Below are 15364 nucleotides of genomic sequence, written 5' to 3' on the forward strand. Positions count from 1 at the left end.
ATGAGATTTTTTTTCCATAATTAAAAAATGAAAAGCCTTCTAAAGTAAAGTATGAATCTTCTTCGAAAGTTTTAACTCTATTTCATTTGCATCCTCGTACCAGTCAATATAAAGATAAAATATAAAGGATAGTATGCTTGTAGCAAATTACAAATTAATTACTAGATGCATTTATATATATAGCAAAAGTAACCAAGTCACATATTCTAGCAGATAATACACCAGCCTGAATGTTAATTCCTACTGAACAATCAAGTGTAAAAATAGCTAATGGGATATTTGTTAGGCTTTAGAAACATGGTAGATGTCGCCGGGCTTTTTCAAACTAGGTGTGACAACCCGCATGATGGCGCTAAGAACTCCACTTAGCCAGCCAACCCAAACTCAACAGAAGTGATTTAGTTGGAAGCACGTCAGCACTCGCAAAAGAGGTTATGCAAGAGTGAATTTTCTCGCCAACAAAAGGAACTACACGCACACAAACCACAAGAACACAACTATTTGTCTTTGTACGGAGGCACCAACCCTCAACTTTTCTATTTCGGCAATAAGAAAAGATTTACAAATAGTTCAAGTTTTGTATGCTCAAGGACACAATGCTCAACTCAAAACTTGCGCCCCAACATACAACCCCATCACTATTTATATACATGGTTTGCAAATGACACCTCCACTCGCTAAGGTTAGGTGGCGTACTGCCCTCACACCACCTCAAATCCCTCCCCAAGTTTTTAGGCACCCACTAAGCATGATCCTAGGAGCACATCTCCACTCCCCCTTGATTTGAGCAAATGTTGTTGACCATGCCTATTAGCAAGGAATGATGGATTGTAACCGCCACATCCACTACCTTTACCCTTCATTTTTAGGCACATGATCAAGGCCATGTTCTCTAACTTTAGTTACACCCTCAAGTGCCACTCATGCTTGATTTTAGGCCCACTTCTTGGAGAGTTGCAGTCAACCATGCTCTACGTCCAGCAGCCACTATCCACCCACAGTCCGCGCAGGAATGTCTTTCATTCGCATAATTTAGCCCCCACATGCATGCCTCATGTCGTTGCACATTCGCGCGCACTCTGGCATGCAACTATGCCACAATCTCGCAACTAGGGTTGGCAAAAGTCTGGGTCGGGTCCGGGTTTGGGGCTGCCGGGAACTGGCCCGCATGATTCACATAATTGTTTGGACCCGAACCGTGCCCGGATTTTTCATATGCGGGTCAGGCTTAGCCCGGCACTATCCGGGCACGGGTTTTTTTATTCGGGTTTCCTCTGCCCGCATAAATTGAATTAAAAGGGGAAGTAATAAATTGTTACAACATCTTAATTATTTCAACATACTTTATAAGTTTTAAGTAATTAAAATTCATTCATTTCATTCAATCTCTTCCTAAATTCATTCATTTCATTCTCCATCAAAAACTTAAATTAAGTAGCATAATAATTACAGTTAACAAATAAAATACCAATTATCAATATAATATATGAAAATTTCAAAATATCAAATAACTAAGAACAAATTGACAAGACGATTGCTGCACAAACATTGTTGTGATGTGGAGGTGTTGTGCACGGAGGGTCACATGCCAGATCTAAGAAGTGGGAAAAGAGAGAGAAAAAAAGGAAGAATAAGAATAAGAAAATATTTCCATTAATTTATTCTTGGATTGAGATTTAAGGTTTCTTTGTGCGTTTAAAGAGGAGGGGTGAGGATTTTTGCTGCTGGGCGTGAGGGTTGTTGCTGCTGGGCATTGGCTACTTGGCTTGGAGAGTTGAAGATGAGCGAGTTGACTTGGAGTGTTGAAGGTGAGGGAGCGGCGGCTTTGTGAGTGCAAGTTTATGAGAGCTTTAGGGTTTGTAAATGTAATGTCATATATATATATATATATATATATTTTTTTTTTTTAATTTTTTAAAATTAAAAAATTTTAACCGGGCACTGATCCGGGTTCTGGGTTTTTAGGGTTATGCCCGGATCCATGCCCATAATTATCCAAGTATTGATTTTCAAAACCCGGGACTGGTTTCTTTATTAATACGGGCCGGGTAAAACCCGGACCGTATGAGCCGAGTCCGGTCCGGATGCGGATAGGGCGGGTTCTTTTTCCACCTCTACTCGCAACTACCCATGCAATCCAGCAGCCGACTTGCGCGCTGTTCAGGCTCACGCGCCCTATGCCACACTCGCTCGCGCGTTGTTGTGCCGCGTGCTCGCACATCTTAGTACCTTGTTCTCGCGCGCCCATCATGCCTCGCACTCGCGTGCCCATTGCACCACACGCTCGAGCGCCCATTGCACCACACTCCCTTGCACGCGCTGTCCTGCATTGCTTGCGCCTATGCCACAGCATGCGCCTTGTTGCCACACCTCAGCCAACGCGTCAGCCTTGCCTTGTTTCTGCGCTCAGCACATGGACGCCCATTTGCTGCCAAAACTCAGTAGAAGGCCCCAAGCCAAGCCACGACAGTTGGCCCTTATGACTCCCAGTGGTGACAAACCTCCTCCATCTAAAAAGCGTGACATTCTCTTCGGCAAGGTAACCACGTCTGCCATAACCTCCTCCACGTAGAGCCATATCAAAGCCATCGCTTCCTTCTCCTTGACACACACCCACGTGCCAATGTTGGGCTCACCACGCATTCGTTGCACCATCCCTTGGTCCTTCGGATGTTTTGCCCATGTAGAATCATCCTCTACCCATGCAATGACTCCGTGCCAGTGACATTCCCACTGGCCATTCTCCTCGAAAATATCTTTTTCGCTATCGGTCGTTCCCTTTTGACTTCCCACAAATCGTTGTGTCTACCCAAGCCCTTGTTTGTTCATCCTGCAGACGCCGCAACAAAGCCCTATCCCTGCTGCTTTGTGGCCGAAGAAGACTGAAGTTTCCATGGATTTGGCAGCCACACATGCCTCTCTCCACTCAACCTGTTGCATCGCATTTCATCACCCAACACCTGATGCTCATGCCTCACACAAGCACACTAATAAATAGGGAACAGTGCTGTTATCTCCAACAGCACCAACCAAGCAGCCCACTGTGAAGCGATTACCTTCTTGCTGGTTTAAGATGCTTAAAGCCCCGCGCTTCCTTACCAATGCACCCGCATTTCACTTCGCTTAGCAAGAACTCACCACAGTCGGTACCATCTTTAATGTTTTCTACATTCTGCGTTGTTCAGCAACTGTAACAGATTCATACGCACTGTTGTTGCTTTGGCCTCTGAAGGTTTTGAAGAACCCTCTTCAGTCTCCTTCACCAAAGCGTTCAGCTTCTCACGCTTCGGATACTCCTTAGCCCGATGTAGTTCGTCACAAATGAAGCACCCTGAACTCTTCTTCCCTTACGAATTCCTTTGCTTGGCTTTTTTACCCTTATTCTTCTTCCCACCATCACGCGAACATTGGCCTTTCTTGCCCTTCTTAAACTTCTTAGATTGAGAAGGAGAAGCATTTCGTGAATCTAAAGTCAACCAAGTCGTCGACAGCTGCTATTGCTACTGGTAGATCCCTCATAGCTTGCCTCCGCAACTCCATTTGCGCCCACAGCTGTAAACTTGAAATAAAGTTAAAGAGTATGTCTCCATTCGACATGTTCTTGATGTCCAGTAACAACGAACTGAATTTTTTGACATAATATCTCATTGAACCAATATGCTTAAGCTTCTTCAAGCTCTCCCTCATGAGCCATCTAGCATTCCTTTGCAAGAACTGACCCTTTAACTCTCGTTTGAGATGTCCTAAGTCTTCATTGTTGGTCACTACGCTTTAGCATCCTCTTGAAGCCTGCTTCGCCACTACAACTTCACATCACCTTCAAGATGCATGTTGGTAATAGTGACCCGCTCCACTTTGGGCACATGAGCAGCTCGAAAATACTACTCTATATCTTATAAAATATTTTCCAACTCCTTGGTGTTTCGAGTTCTGTTGTAAGCCTTCGGTTTAGGCACCTTTACTTTTAAAGGTCCATCCTCCACTCTTGGAGTGTTCCCTACTACCCGTTTCAGTAAACCCACCTCCTTTTCAAGATCCCCGATGCTACCTTTCAGCACCTCCACGAGTGCAGCAACATCCTCCATAACCTTATTCAGCTTGTCCGAAAACTTGATCACAAACTCTGCACAAGTCTGCTTCACACCCACCATCTCAATAGAGTTAATTTCCATGTTCTTAGCCAAACTCTCTAGTTCAGGCTGTTGAGTGTCCACAATAGTCTCCAATCACACCAATCTGTCTTTTGTTGACTCCCCCATCATGTTGGTTTCTGCCATTGTGACTTCCTCCAAAACTGCACAACTGCACAACTACACTCTTGTAAAATAGTTTCTCCCCAAAACTACACAATCAGCTATCCATAAACATATTTTTCGAGCCTTGTGCTGACTCCAAGCTTCCACAAAAAATAGCTAATCGTGCTCTGATACCAAATTTCATCGGGCTTTTTCAAATTAGGTGTCTCAACTCGTGTAATGGTGCTAAGAACTCCACTTAACTGGCCAACCCAAACGCAATAGAAGCGATTTAGTTGGAAGCATGTCAGCACCCGTAGTGGAGGTTATGCAATAGTGAATTTTCTCGCCAACACTGTAATATCCCAAATCTCCTAAGGGTATTTAAGCCTTTTTAATTTTTAGTGATCCTTTTTACCCTAGTATAAATAAAACAAGATGTCTTTTTCATTATAAGAGAGAGAGAAAAAGAGAGATCGGTTGAAAAAAAAAGACAGAAAGAGAGAGAGAAAGATGGATAGAAAAGAGAGAAAAGAAAAGAAAGTCTTTTTCTTCTTCTTAGTTCTGCCATAGGCAACACACGGGATCAAGTTGTTATTGTTGGGAGAAGTTTTGGAGATAAGTTTTAATTCTTGATTTTTATTAAATTGTTGTGGAAAAGCATGATTGCAATAGAAGTAGAAACCTAAGATTTTGCATAAATATGCTAACAATGAATTATTTCAAAAATCATAGTAATTTGTAAAAATTGATTTTGATTCTGATTTTTGGGTATGTTAAACTAGACATCGTCTAGAATGTTTTGAAACTTGTTTAAAGTTAATCGGATAAGATTTCAATTAATTATGATTTTTCAAATTCATGTCTCAAAACCTGGAAATTTATGATTTCAGTGAATAACGTAAATTACGAAATTATTTTTACCATAGCTAGACTTCTTCCACAATTACGAAATTTGGACCAATGATTTTTATATATGTCTAGTATGATTCTGTAAATTTTCATGATTTTATGATAAAGCAATAAATTTTTTTGTATTTTTAAAGCAAGTGTGTTAAAAACAGAAAACTGTTTGACAGTATTGATGATGTCTGAAACGTCAATTATTTTCAATAGTTTTTTAAGGAACTATGTTATGAAATTTTTATCAATGAACTTTCAATGTGTCAGTATATGGTCTGTAAAAGTTGAGAGTTTTCCAATGAGGGAATAATTTATTAAAAATCGGAGAATTTGGACTGTTCTGTTTTGAGGGCCGATTATTGAGAACATTGAGGTTGAGCTTAGGAGATGTTTAAATTGAGATATTTGAGGACATTAGAGTTTATGATTGAGACTCGATTATATCTTATGAGAAATTTATTGATGATTTTAGGTTGATGATATCAGTACGCATTTGTTACATGAGGATGCCAAGAGGTAAGTGTTAAGCAAATAAAAGCACCAGGTTGCCCATGCTACTATTTCCACCCCAGCATGAATCACCTCAGCCAAATGGTACAAGCAGAACAGGGGTAACATGAGCTGATCAGAGACGAATACCGACCAGAGTTAAATACCGAGCCGGTACCCGTCCCCCGAAAAGCGGAAACACGATCCCACAGAATCGCGGTAGTTGCGCTTTTCCCAGAACCGTTGAAGGACACGCAAGATCCACATTTGCCCACAATGTAACAGTTAGAGTCCCATGAAGGGCTGCCACTACCCGAAAAAGGTGGGATGAATGGCAAACAGAAACGTGGGGACAGCGGCTATAAAAGAAGAAGAAAGAGATAGAAAATCTGAGAGAGGGAAAACGCTGCCAAATCGAAACCAGGCAATTTTATTACAAACTTCGAGCAAATTAGAACCACTCTTGAATCAAAATTTAACTGTTTTCCCTTAAACACCTTGTGCTAACTTAGGCATCGGAGGGTTTACGCCGGCAAAACCACCGGCGTCTCTGATCTATTTTTGGTGAACGCAGGTCTAGTAAGGAAGAGGAGAGTGATTCCAACCACAGTGGTTCGAGCAACAGTCGATAATATAAACGTTGGTGACAGAATCTGGTCGGTCCAAGGGCGAGCATATTTCAGCATCAACATTTTGGCGCCGTCTGTGGGGAGCTGGATAAAAAGCTACCACCGAATTAGTAGTTACCGGAGAAACATCGAACGATTAGACATGGATTTGTCAAGGAAGGACGCTTTGAGGGAGGATAACGAATCGGGAGAGACAGTCACCCTTCGGGAAATTGCAAATGAAGCCCGAGAGAGGGTAATGCAAGATCGATTGGAGCGGATGGAGAAACAAATGGAGACTCTCACAGCCATATTGCTTGAGCTGAGGGACGAGCGGAGAAGGGATTGTGAAACCCCCGTGGGAAGAGACGAAGTTGGAGCAGAACCCAGCATCCGGGGACATAGAGTTGAGGAAATCCCTCCGCCCCCAGATCAACCTAATGGGGTGCATCCCCATAGAAGTACTGGTCGGGTCCCAGGGGAACACGTGGATAAAGGGAGAGACCAACCTCGCCCCAGACGGATACTGGGAATTAATGGCCGAGGAGCCAGTGTTGATGAAGGAGAGCTCAGACAGCGGTTGCAGAACGTCGAGTAGGAGCGAGACCAGATAGCTGCACGTGATCCTGATCGTGCTATAGAATTGAAGGGGGAGGTGCGCAGATTGGCGCAGGTGATAGAGGAGATGCAGGGCAAGAGAAAGCCCCCGAGCTGGAGGATAATGCTAGATGAAGAATCTCCGTTATCAACTGAGATCATGAGTACCATAATCCCAAGAGATTTCCGCTTCCCCGACCTCAAATACTCCGGGCGAAGTGACCCGTTGGTGCACATTGAGCGTTTCAACGACATGACGGGTGTGCAGGGGCTGACACCAGCTCAGAGGTGTAGGATGTTCCCGTTGACACTAGAGGGACGAGCCCGAGAATGGTACCGCAAGCTGCCCCGAGGAAGTATAAAGGGGTATGAGCAAATGTGCCAGGAGTTGGCAGAGCAGTTCCGAGGGGCAGTGGCCCCAGAGGACGACATGATAGAATTGATGGGCATGAAGCAGGAGGAGCATGAATCCCTTCGGGATTTTGTAAAACGATACCACCGAGCCGTGCTGGATTTGGGAGCTTTTAATCACCCGCAGGCGTTGAGGGGATTAAAAGAAGGTGTAAGAATCGGCCGACTGTGGTATAACTTAAGAAGCCCCCTCGTACAGAATTACTCGTCGGGATATGAGCAGGCGAGACGAGATATAGAAATCGAAGAGGAGAAATCAACAAGAATTAAAAGTGAACAGCTGGAAGAGCTGAGGCGAAAGGAGCGGAGAGCCCCGACAGGGAGCGGGTCGGGAAAACGAGCTGGAGAATCTTCAGTGATGGGCGGAATATCGGCTCGGTCCCGTCCTTACCCCATAGCTCCGAGATCACCGCAGTTCCAGCACAACCGGGCTCAACCTCCGCGTCCCCCATTTCCGGATCGACAACGAGAATTCCGGCAGATGGCCGCCCACCCCTATCACAACACTCCCAGAGCATCACATGCAACCAATTCCAGGGCTAGTCGACCAGATCAGTTAGCGACTGTGCCAGCCCGAGGTGACATTCATGATAACCGAGCAGTTCAGCTGATAGACCAGAGCTTGGCGTATAGACAGTACACTCCGTTAAAGATCTCCATGGAGGAATTGTATGAGAGGATCGAGGGACAAGGCTTGCTGTACCCTCCAGCCCCAATAACAAAACCGACTCACCGACGGGATAAGAGCAAATTCTGCAAGTTCCACGATACTCACGGTCACACTATCAGCCAATGTTAGGACCTGAAGATTCAGATGGAGGATTTGGTGAGGAACCGATACTTGGACGAGTATGTAGATGGAGTGTCCCCTGTCATGGAATCACAATATACACGGGATGAAGGGGTTGAGAGGGATTTGGAACGTGAACAGCCGACCATCCATGTAATAGCAGGAGGGCCAACATTGGCCGGGGATTCGAACAGGGCACGGAAGAACTATGGGAGATATGCCCTGACTAGCAAAGAAGTGCTTTTCAATTTGCCGACAACCAAGAAGGCAAAAATACGGCAAGTTCCCATTATGTGGACAGATGACGATGAAGAGGGTATCTTATATCCGTATGAGGATGCATTGGTGATCAAGGCAATGGTGGCCGGTACAGAATTGCGACGAATACTAGTAGACACAAGCAGCTCGGTTGACATCCTGTTTAAGTCGGCTCTAGATGATATGGGGATCGCAGACTTGAAATTGGAGCGGACAAATACATCCTTAAAGGGATTTGGAGGGGGACGGTTAACTCCTATGGGGATCATCGAACTCCCAATTACTGTGGGGACAAAGCCATTTGAAAGAACAATGATGCTGGATTTTGTCGTGGTAGAGGAAAGAAGCCCTTACCAGATGATACTGGGGAGACCATTCATGAGGATAAGCCAATGCGTTGTATCCACGCATTACTTGGCACTGAAATACAGAGTAAATGGGGTGGTTGGCGTAGTAAAAAGCGACCAGAGGATGGCAAGGAGTTGTTATGCTACAGCGGCCAAGGAGACGCTGCAGGTTACCTCTCTAGATAATCGAGGAGACTCTAAAAAGGGCCGCCAAGAGCCTGTTGAGAAACTGGAGGAAGTTGCGGTAAGCAAAATACTCTACTAAATCTTTAATTTGATAAGTTATATTTGTCAAATGCATGGTGGCTTGGTGCACATGCATATATTTTGTATTTTTGTAACGCATTCAAATTTCAATAAAGATGAATTCAGTATGGAATCCCCCGGCTAATAAGCCCACAAAAATCTTACTAAGGCAAGTAAGTGCCTACTTCTGCTCGGTCAACGAAAGACCAGCAGCTAAATTTACAAAGATTCTACTAAGGCAAGTAAGTGCCTACTTCTGCTCGGTCAACGAAAGACCAGCAGCTAAATTTACGAAGATTCCACTAAGGCAAGTAAGTGCCTACTTCTGCTCGGTCAACGAAAGACCAGCAGCTAAATTTACGAAGATTCTACTAAGGCAAGTAAGTGCCTACTTCTGCTCGGTCAACGAAAGACCAGCAGCTAAATTTACCAAGATTCTACTAAGGCAAGTAAGTGCCTACTTCTGCTCGGTCAACGAAAGACCAGCAGCTAAATCTACGAAGATTCTACTAAGGCAAGTAAGTGCCTACTTCTGCTCGGTCAACGAAAGACCAGCAGCTAAATCTACGAAGATTCTAGTAAGGCAAGAAAGTGCTCGCTTCTGCTCGGTCAAATGAATGACCAGCAACTAATCTACTAAAGCGAGTAAGTGCCTACTTCTGCTCGGTCAACGAAAGACCAGCGGCTAAATTTACGAAGATTCTACTAAGGCAAGTAAGTGCCTACTTCTGCTCGGTCAACGAAAGACCAGCAGCTAAATTTACCAAGATTCTACTAAGGCAAGTAAGTGCCTACTTCTGCTCGGTCAACGAAAGACCAGCAGCTAAATCTATGAAGATTCTACTAAGGCAAGTAAGTGCCTACTTCTGCTCGGTCAACGAAAGACCAGCAGCTAAATCTACGAAGATTCTAGTAAGGCAAGAAAGTGCCCGCTTCTGCTCGGTCAAACCAATGACCAGCAGCTAATCTACTAAAGCGAGTAAGTGCCTACTTCTGCTCAGTCAACGAAAGACCAGCAGCTAAATCTACGAAGATTCTAGTAAGGCAAGAAAGTGCCCGCTTCTGCTCGGTCAAACCAATGACCAGCAGCTAATCTACTAAAGCGAGTAAGTGCCTACTTCTGCTCGGTCAACGAAAGACCAGCAGCTAAATCTATGAAGATTCTAGTAAGGCAAGAAAGTGCCCACTTCTGCTCGGTCAAACGAATGACCAGCAGCTAATCTACTAAAGCGAGTAAGTGCCTGCTTCTGCTCGGTCAAATGAAAGACCAGCAGCTAATCTACTAAGGCAAGAAAGTGCCTGCTTCTGCTCGCTCAAATGAAAGACCAGCACCTAATCTAGTAAGGCAAGAAAGTGCCTGCTTCTGCTCAGTCACCAAAAGATCAGCAGCTAATCTACGAAAATTCTACGAAGGCAAGAAAGTGTATGCTTCTGCTCGGTCAAACGAAAGACCAGCAGCTAATTTATGAAAATTTTACTAAGGCAAGAAAGTGCCTACTTCTGCTCGGACAACGAATGACCAGCAGCTAAATTTATGAGACTTTTACTAAGGCAAATATGTGTCTGCTCCTGCTCAGTCACCAAAGACCAGCAGGCGATTTTGCGAAAATTTTTACCAAGGCAAACGGATGCCTATTCCTGTTCGATGCACTAAAGAACCAACAGGCGAAACCAGATAAGAAAGCCAATAGAGAACATTTAAGAAATTTTTTATATAAACGTTCAAATGTTTACAGGGCAAATGAAAAACTACAGTCTTCACAAAAATAGACCTAAGGATTAGGAGGATCAACGGCCTCAGCAGGTGAAGGGTCAGCTACCTCGGGAGGTGGAAGATCAGCAACATCGGGAGGAGGAGGCATGGACCCCTGCCCCACTTCAAAAGCACGCTGCCCAGCTTCACCCTCCTGCTCCCCATTCAAAGGAACCTCCGCCTGCTCCTGCTCATCCTGCTCCTTATCTCCCTGGCCGGCCCCAGTCATATACCTCTCCACCCCAGATTCCAGCTTGCTCATGTCGAGCTCGGGGTATTCTTCCTTGAGTACAGACATGATGCACTTATAGCTGAAAGCAACCCCGGAGTTATACTCAGCATCCAACCGATCATCCACATCAGCGGATTTACCTTTCTCTTCAGCCAGCTGGTCACTCAGGGATTTGATCTCTCCCTCAAGGGCGGTCCTCAGAGTATCTCTTTCACTTTGAGTAGCCTGAAGATCGGATTTCAGATCACCCAGCTCACCCTCAAGCTTGGAGGAAGTAGACTCAGCAATCGCAACTTTCTCCTCAAGCTCCGTAAGCTGCTTGTTCAGCTCGGCCAGCTTCTCCTTGGACCGATCAGCAGATTCGGCTTTCTTTTTCAACTCCTGGTTATCAGCTTGAAGCTTCCTCTCATGACGCGCGGACCCGGTCTTGTAACACGAAACCATTGTGGCCAGTCTGAAGGAGACTCTTTGAACAGAAGCAGCTAACTCGGAGAGGTCCATGCTCTCGATGTCCTTCACCATCTTGGGCCCAACCGATCTTTTGTAATCTTTCTGATATGAGCTCAGGTAGTCACCTTGATCTCGAGATGGAAGAGGAGAAGATCGGTCCCCAGACTGCAAGCTGACCTCAGGACTCTTGTCGGAGGTTTTCTCCCCACCACTCTTACGGGGTGGGGGACGGGGCAGAGCAGGGACAGGAGCCTTGGAGGGACCGACGCTGCTTTTCTTTGGAGGAGGGGGAAGGTTGCTGGAGCTACTCGGAGCCCGACCATGCTTCCTGCTCACCGCGCTGAGGATCTTGTTATCCATTCCAGCGGCTATGTCTACTAGGCCCGAACCGACCAGGTTTGTTGGCGACAGGAGGTCTTGGCAGGTAGACGCGTTCAACAGAGCAATTTCCACCTAAAGCAAAGGTCGGTCTTCAAGCCCCTTTATCAAACCCCACGACTCTGAAAAAACAGACAAGGTTAAAGAACCCAATAAGTAACACGTCGAGAAAGAGTATAGGCAAAAAATGAACGACCTGGGGTGACAAAATGTGTTGGAAGGTAAATATCACCACCCAACGAATGAGCTGCTGGACACCAAGCTCCCCCAGCAAAGAAGAATTTGTTCTTCCAATTTTTTCACGAAGAGGGGAAACCGGTGATTGGTTTCCTCTTCGCAGAGCTCGACATGAAGTAATACCAGCCTGCTTCCTTCGGGCTACTCCTCAGCTGGTATAGATGCTTCACTTCAACGAGGGAGGGCTCCTCTGATCCACACCTCTTCCACAACACATACATAGCCGAGAGAACCCTCCACCCATTGGGGTGTAGCTGACCCGGGGCCAGGTGCATACCACCCAATATCTTGGCAAAATAACGTTGAAGGGGCAGCCGAGCTCCTAATTTGAAGCTCTCCAGGTGCATCGTCACATACCCCCGCGGAGGCCGACTAGGGACATCACCTTTTCCTGGAACTATCAGGAGAATGTCCGCAGGAATGTCGTAAAGGTTCCTCAGCTTGAACAGATCAGTTTGGTTGGTGGCACAAGCTGTGTAGTCAATAGGGTAAGAATCCGCCTCTACCCTATGACCAAGGTGCCTTCTCTGAGGAGGTCCGCTCGGTCCGGAGCTGCTCCCCTCACCATCACCAACTCCTTCAGGGATCCCAACCCCATCAAAGTTGTGGTTCTCACCAGAGCCCGACGCAGGTCCACCCCTATTCCCTACAAGCTCTAGTTCGGGGGAGGGAGAGACAACCAAAGGGCGTGGGTACTAAAGGGTATCCCTGCCATGGGAAGGACCTACACTACTGGAGGGACCTAAGAAATCGGTGGGTATTGGCACGTTGAGGCCCGAATCCCCTAATTCTTCCTCGCCCTCATCAACAATTAACTTCCTTTTCCGGTTTGACATATCGGAATCTCGAAAGAAGGCAAAGAACACGCGAATGTACGGATACAAAAGGAGGCAACACGGAACCCAATCAACAACAACCAGAGAAGAGATTAAAAGCAGTACCTGAGATTAACTGGCCCTGATAGCGCTGCCGTGACAGAGAAAAAGCCAGCAAGTAGAAACCCCGGACGCAGGAAGTGCGAGTAAAGTTTAGAGAAGGGGCTATTTAATGGTGGAGAAACGGATGAACAAAGCAACGAGGATTTCAACCTAGGGATTTGAAGTGGAAAGGGGAAAACTAGAAGCATTTAAGTGATCGAGACGCCAGCTCACTCACCGTACATCAAGGACAGATAGCCCGTCGTTTTAAATTTCAAATACGAAGAGTCGGGAGATGCCACGTCACCAATCGTTATAAGAGGCCAGGCTAGATGCAAGCCCAGATACGCAATGGACATACTCATTTAGGCCCATGCTCAGGTCAAAATCTCCCCTGAAGAAAAGTGATACCTCAGGTCCAACCCGGTAGACGGAAGACCAGAGGAGAAGCCCCCGGATTGGTAAGATTTGACTATCAGTTTCTACTCTTGACTCATTTCACTCACAAGACCAGAAACTGGGGGACTGGTGTTAAGCAAATAAAAGCACCAGGTCGGCCATGCTACTATTTCCACCCCAGTATGAATCACCTCAGCCAAATGGTACGAGCAAAATAGGGGTAACATGAGCTGATCAGAGACGAATACCGACCAGAGTCAAATACCGAGCCGGTACCCGTCCCCCGAAAAGCGGAAACACGATCCCACAGAATCGCGGTAGTTGCGCTTTTCCCAGAACCGTTGAAGGACACGCAAGATCCACATTTGCCCACAATGTAACAGTTAGAGTCCCATGAGGGGCTGCCACTACCCGAAAAAGGTGGGATGAATGGCAAACAGAAACGTGGGGACAGCGGCTATAAAAGAAGAAGAAATAGATGAAGAAAGAGATAGAAAATCTGAGAGAGGGAAAACGCTGCCAAATTGAAACCAGGCAATTTTATTACAAACTTCGAGCAAATTAGAACCACTCTTGAATCAAAATTTAACTGTTTTCCCGTAAACACCTTGTGCTAACTTAGGCATCGAAGGGTTTACGCCGGCAAAACCACCGGCATCTCTGATCTGTTTTTGGTGAACACAGGTCTAGTAAGGAAGAGGAGAGTGATTCCAACCACAGTGGTTCGAGCAACAGTCGATAATATAAACGTTGGTGACAGAATCTGGTCGGTCCAAGGACGAGCAGATTTCAGCATCAACAGTAAGTAAACTAGACATCAATAGAAAGAAATAATTCGTTGGATACAAATACGTATTTGTGAGCAAACGTAATGAGCATAATGAAATTACTAGATGCAAAGCACGACTAATTGCATAAGGTTTATCATAGAGTCCTGATATTGATTATGAGGGTATCTATTCTCTAGTGATGCATGCTGTAATGTTTCAGTTTTTAATCAACTCTTCATAGGTCACTTATGCTAATATTTACATGAAAATCCCTGAAGGATTCAAAATGTCTAAAGTATTTAAATCAAAGGATCGTAATTTATATTCAATCAATCTGTAATAGTCTTTATAGAGATTGAAACAATCTTGACGTATGTAGTGCATATCACTTTAGTGAATATTTAATTAAGGAAGGATACAAAAATTATCCTATTTGCCCATATTCATTAGAAAACTCGAATCTTGATTTGCAATTCTAGCAGTTTATGTTCATCATATGAACTTAATTAGATCTCCTGAAAAGCTTCCAAAAGCTGCTAAATATTTAGAGAGAGAATTTGAAATGAAAGATTTGATGAAAACAAAATATCGTCTCAGCCTGCAAATTAAGTATAAAACAAACGGAGTGCTTATTCATCAATCAACTTTTGTTGAAAAAGTCTTAAAGCATTTCAATATGGATAATGCTCATTGGCTAAGTACTGTTATGGTTATTCAATCGCTCAAACCTAGAAAGGATCCATTCCGGCCTAAAGAAGATGATGAAGTGATACTTAGTCTAGAAGTACCAATGCAATCAATGCCTTATTATATTTAGCTCAGTGCACCAGACCAGACATTGCATTCCCTGTGAATTTTTTGGCGAGATTTAGCTCAACACCAACACGATGATATTGGAATGGCATCAAACATACCTTCTAATATCTTCTTGGAACAACGGACTTGGGGTTATTTTATTCGAGTCAACTAACGGAGAATCCTATTTTTATTGGTCATGCAGATGCAAGTTACCTCTCTGAACCCCAAAAAACTCATTCACAAATAGGATATGTTTTCACTTATAAACACGACAATTTTATAGTGATCTACTATGCAGACTTTTGTTGCCACTTCCTCTAGTCATTCAAAGATCCTTAAATTATGTGAAGCAAACAAAGAGTGTATTTGGTTAAGGTCTACATTAGAGCATGTGCAATTTGACTTATGCAATAGATATTTCAACAATTATATATAAAGATAATGTTGCTTGTATTGCTCAAATTAGAAGAGTATACATTAAGAGAGATAGAACTAAGCAAAACTCACTAAAGTCTTTCTACACTCATGAGATACAATAGGATAAGA

General features: G+C 44.6%; 2 protein-coding genes across 2 annotated transcripts; one reads left to right on the plus strand and one right to left on the minus strand.

The window, feature by feature from the left end:
- The first annotated feature begins 6920 nt into the window (after positions 1-6920).
- On the plus strand, positions 6921-8042 carry LOC127899382 (uncharacterized). The gene has a single exon (XM_052432745.1). The coding sequence runs from the start codon at positions 6921-6923 to the stop codon at positions 8040-8042; it is 1122 nt and encodes a 373-aa protein (XP_052288705.1).
- A 2614-nt stretch (positions 8043-10656) lies between these two features.
- LOC107177718 (kinesin heavy chain-like) lies at positions 10657-11679 on the minus strand. The gene has a single exon (XM_052432746.1). It carries the CDS (start codon positions 11677-11679, stop codon positions 10657-10659), a length of 1023 nt encoding a protein of 340 aa, XP_052288706.1.
- Positions 11680-15364: the final 3685 nt, after the last annotated feature.

Source organism: Citrus sinensis, chromosome 8 (genome assembly GCF_022201045.2).
Source record: "Citrus sinensis cultivar Valencia sweet orange chromosome 8, DVS_A1.0, whole genome shotgun sequence".
In the NCBI taxonomy this organism is placed as follows: domain Eukaryota; kingdom Viridiplantae; phylum Streptophyta; class Magnoliopsida; order Sapindales; family Rutaceae; genus Citrus; species Citrus sinensis.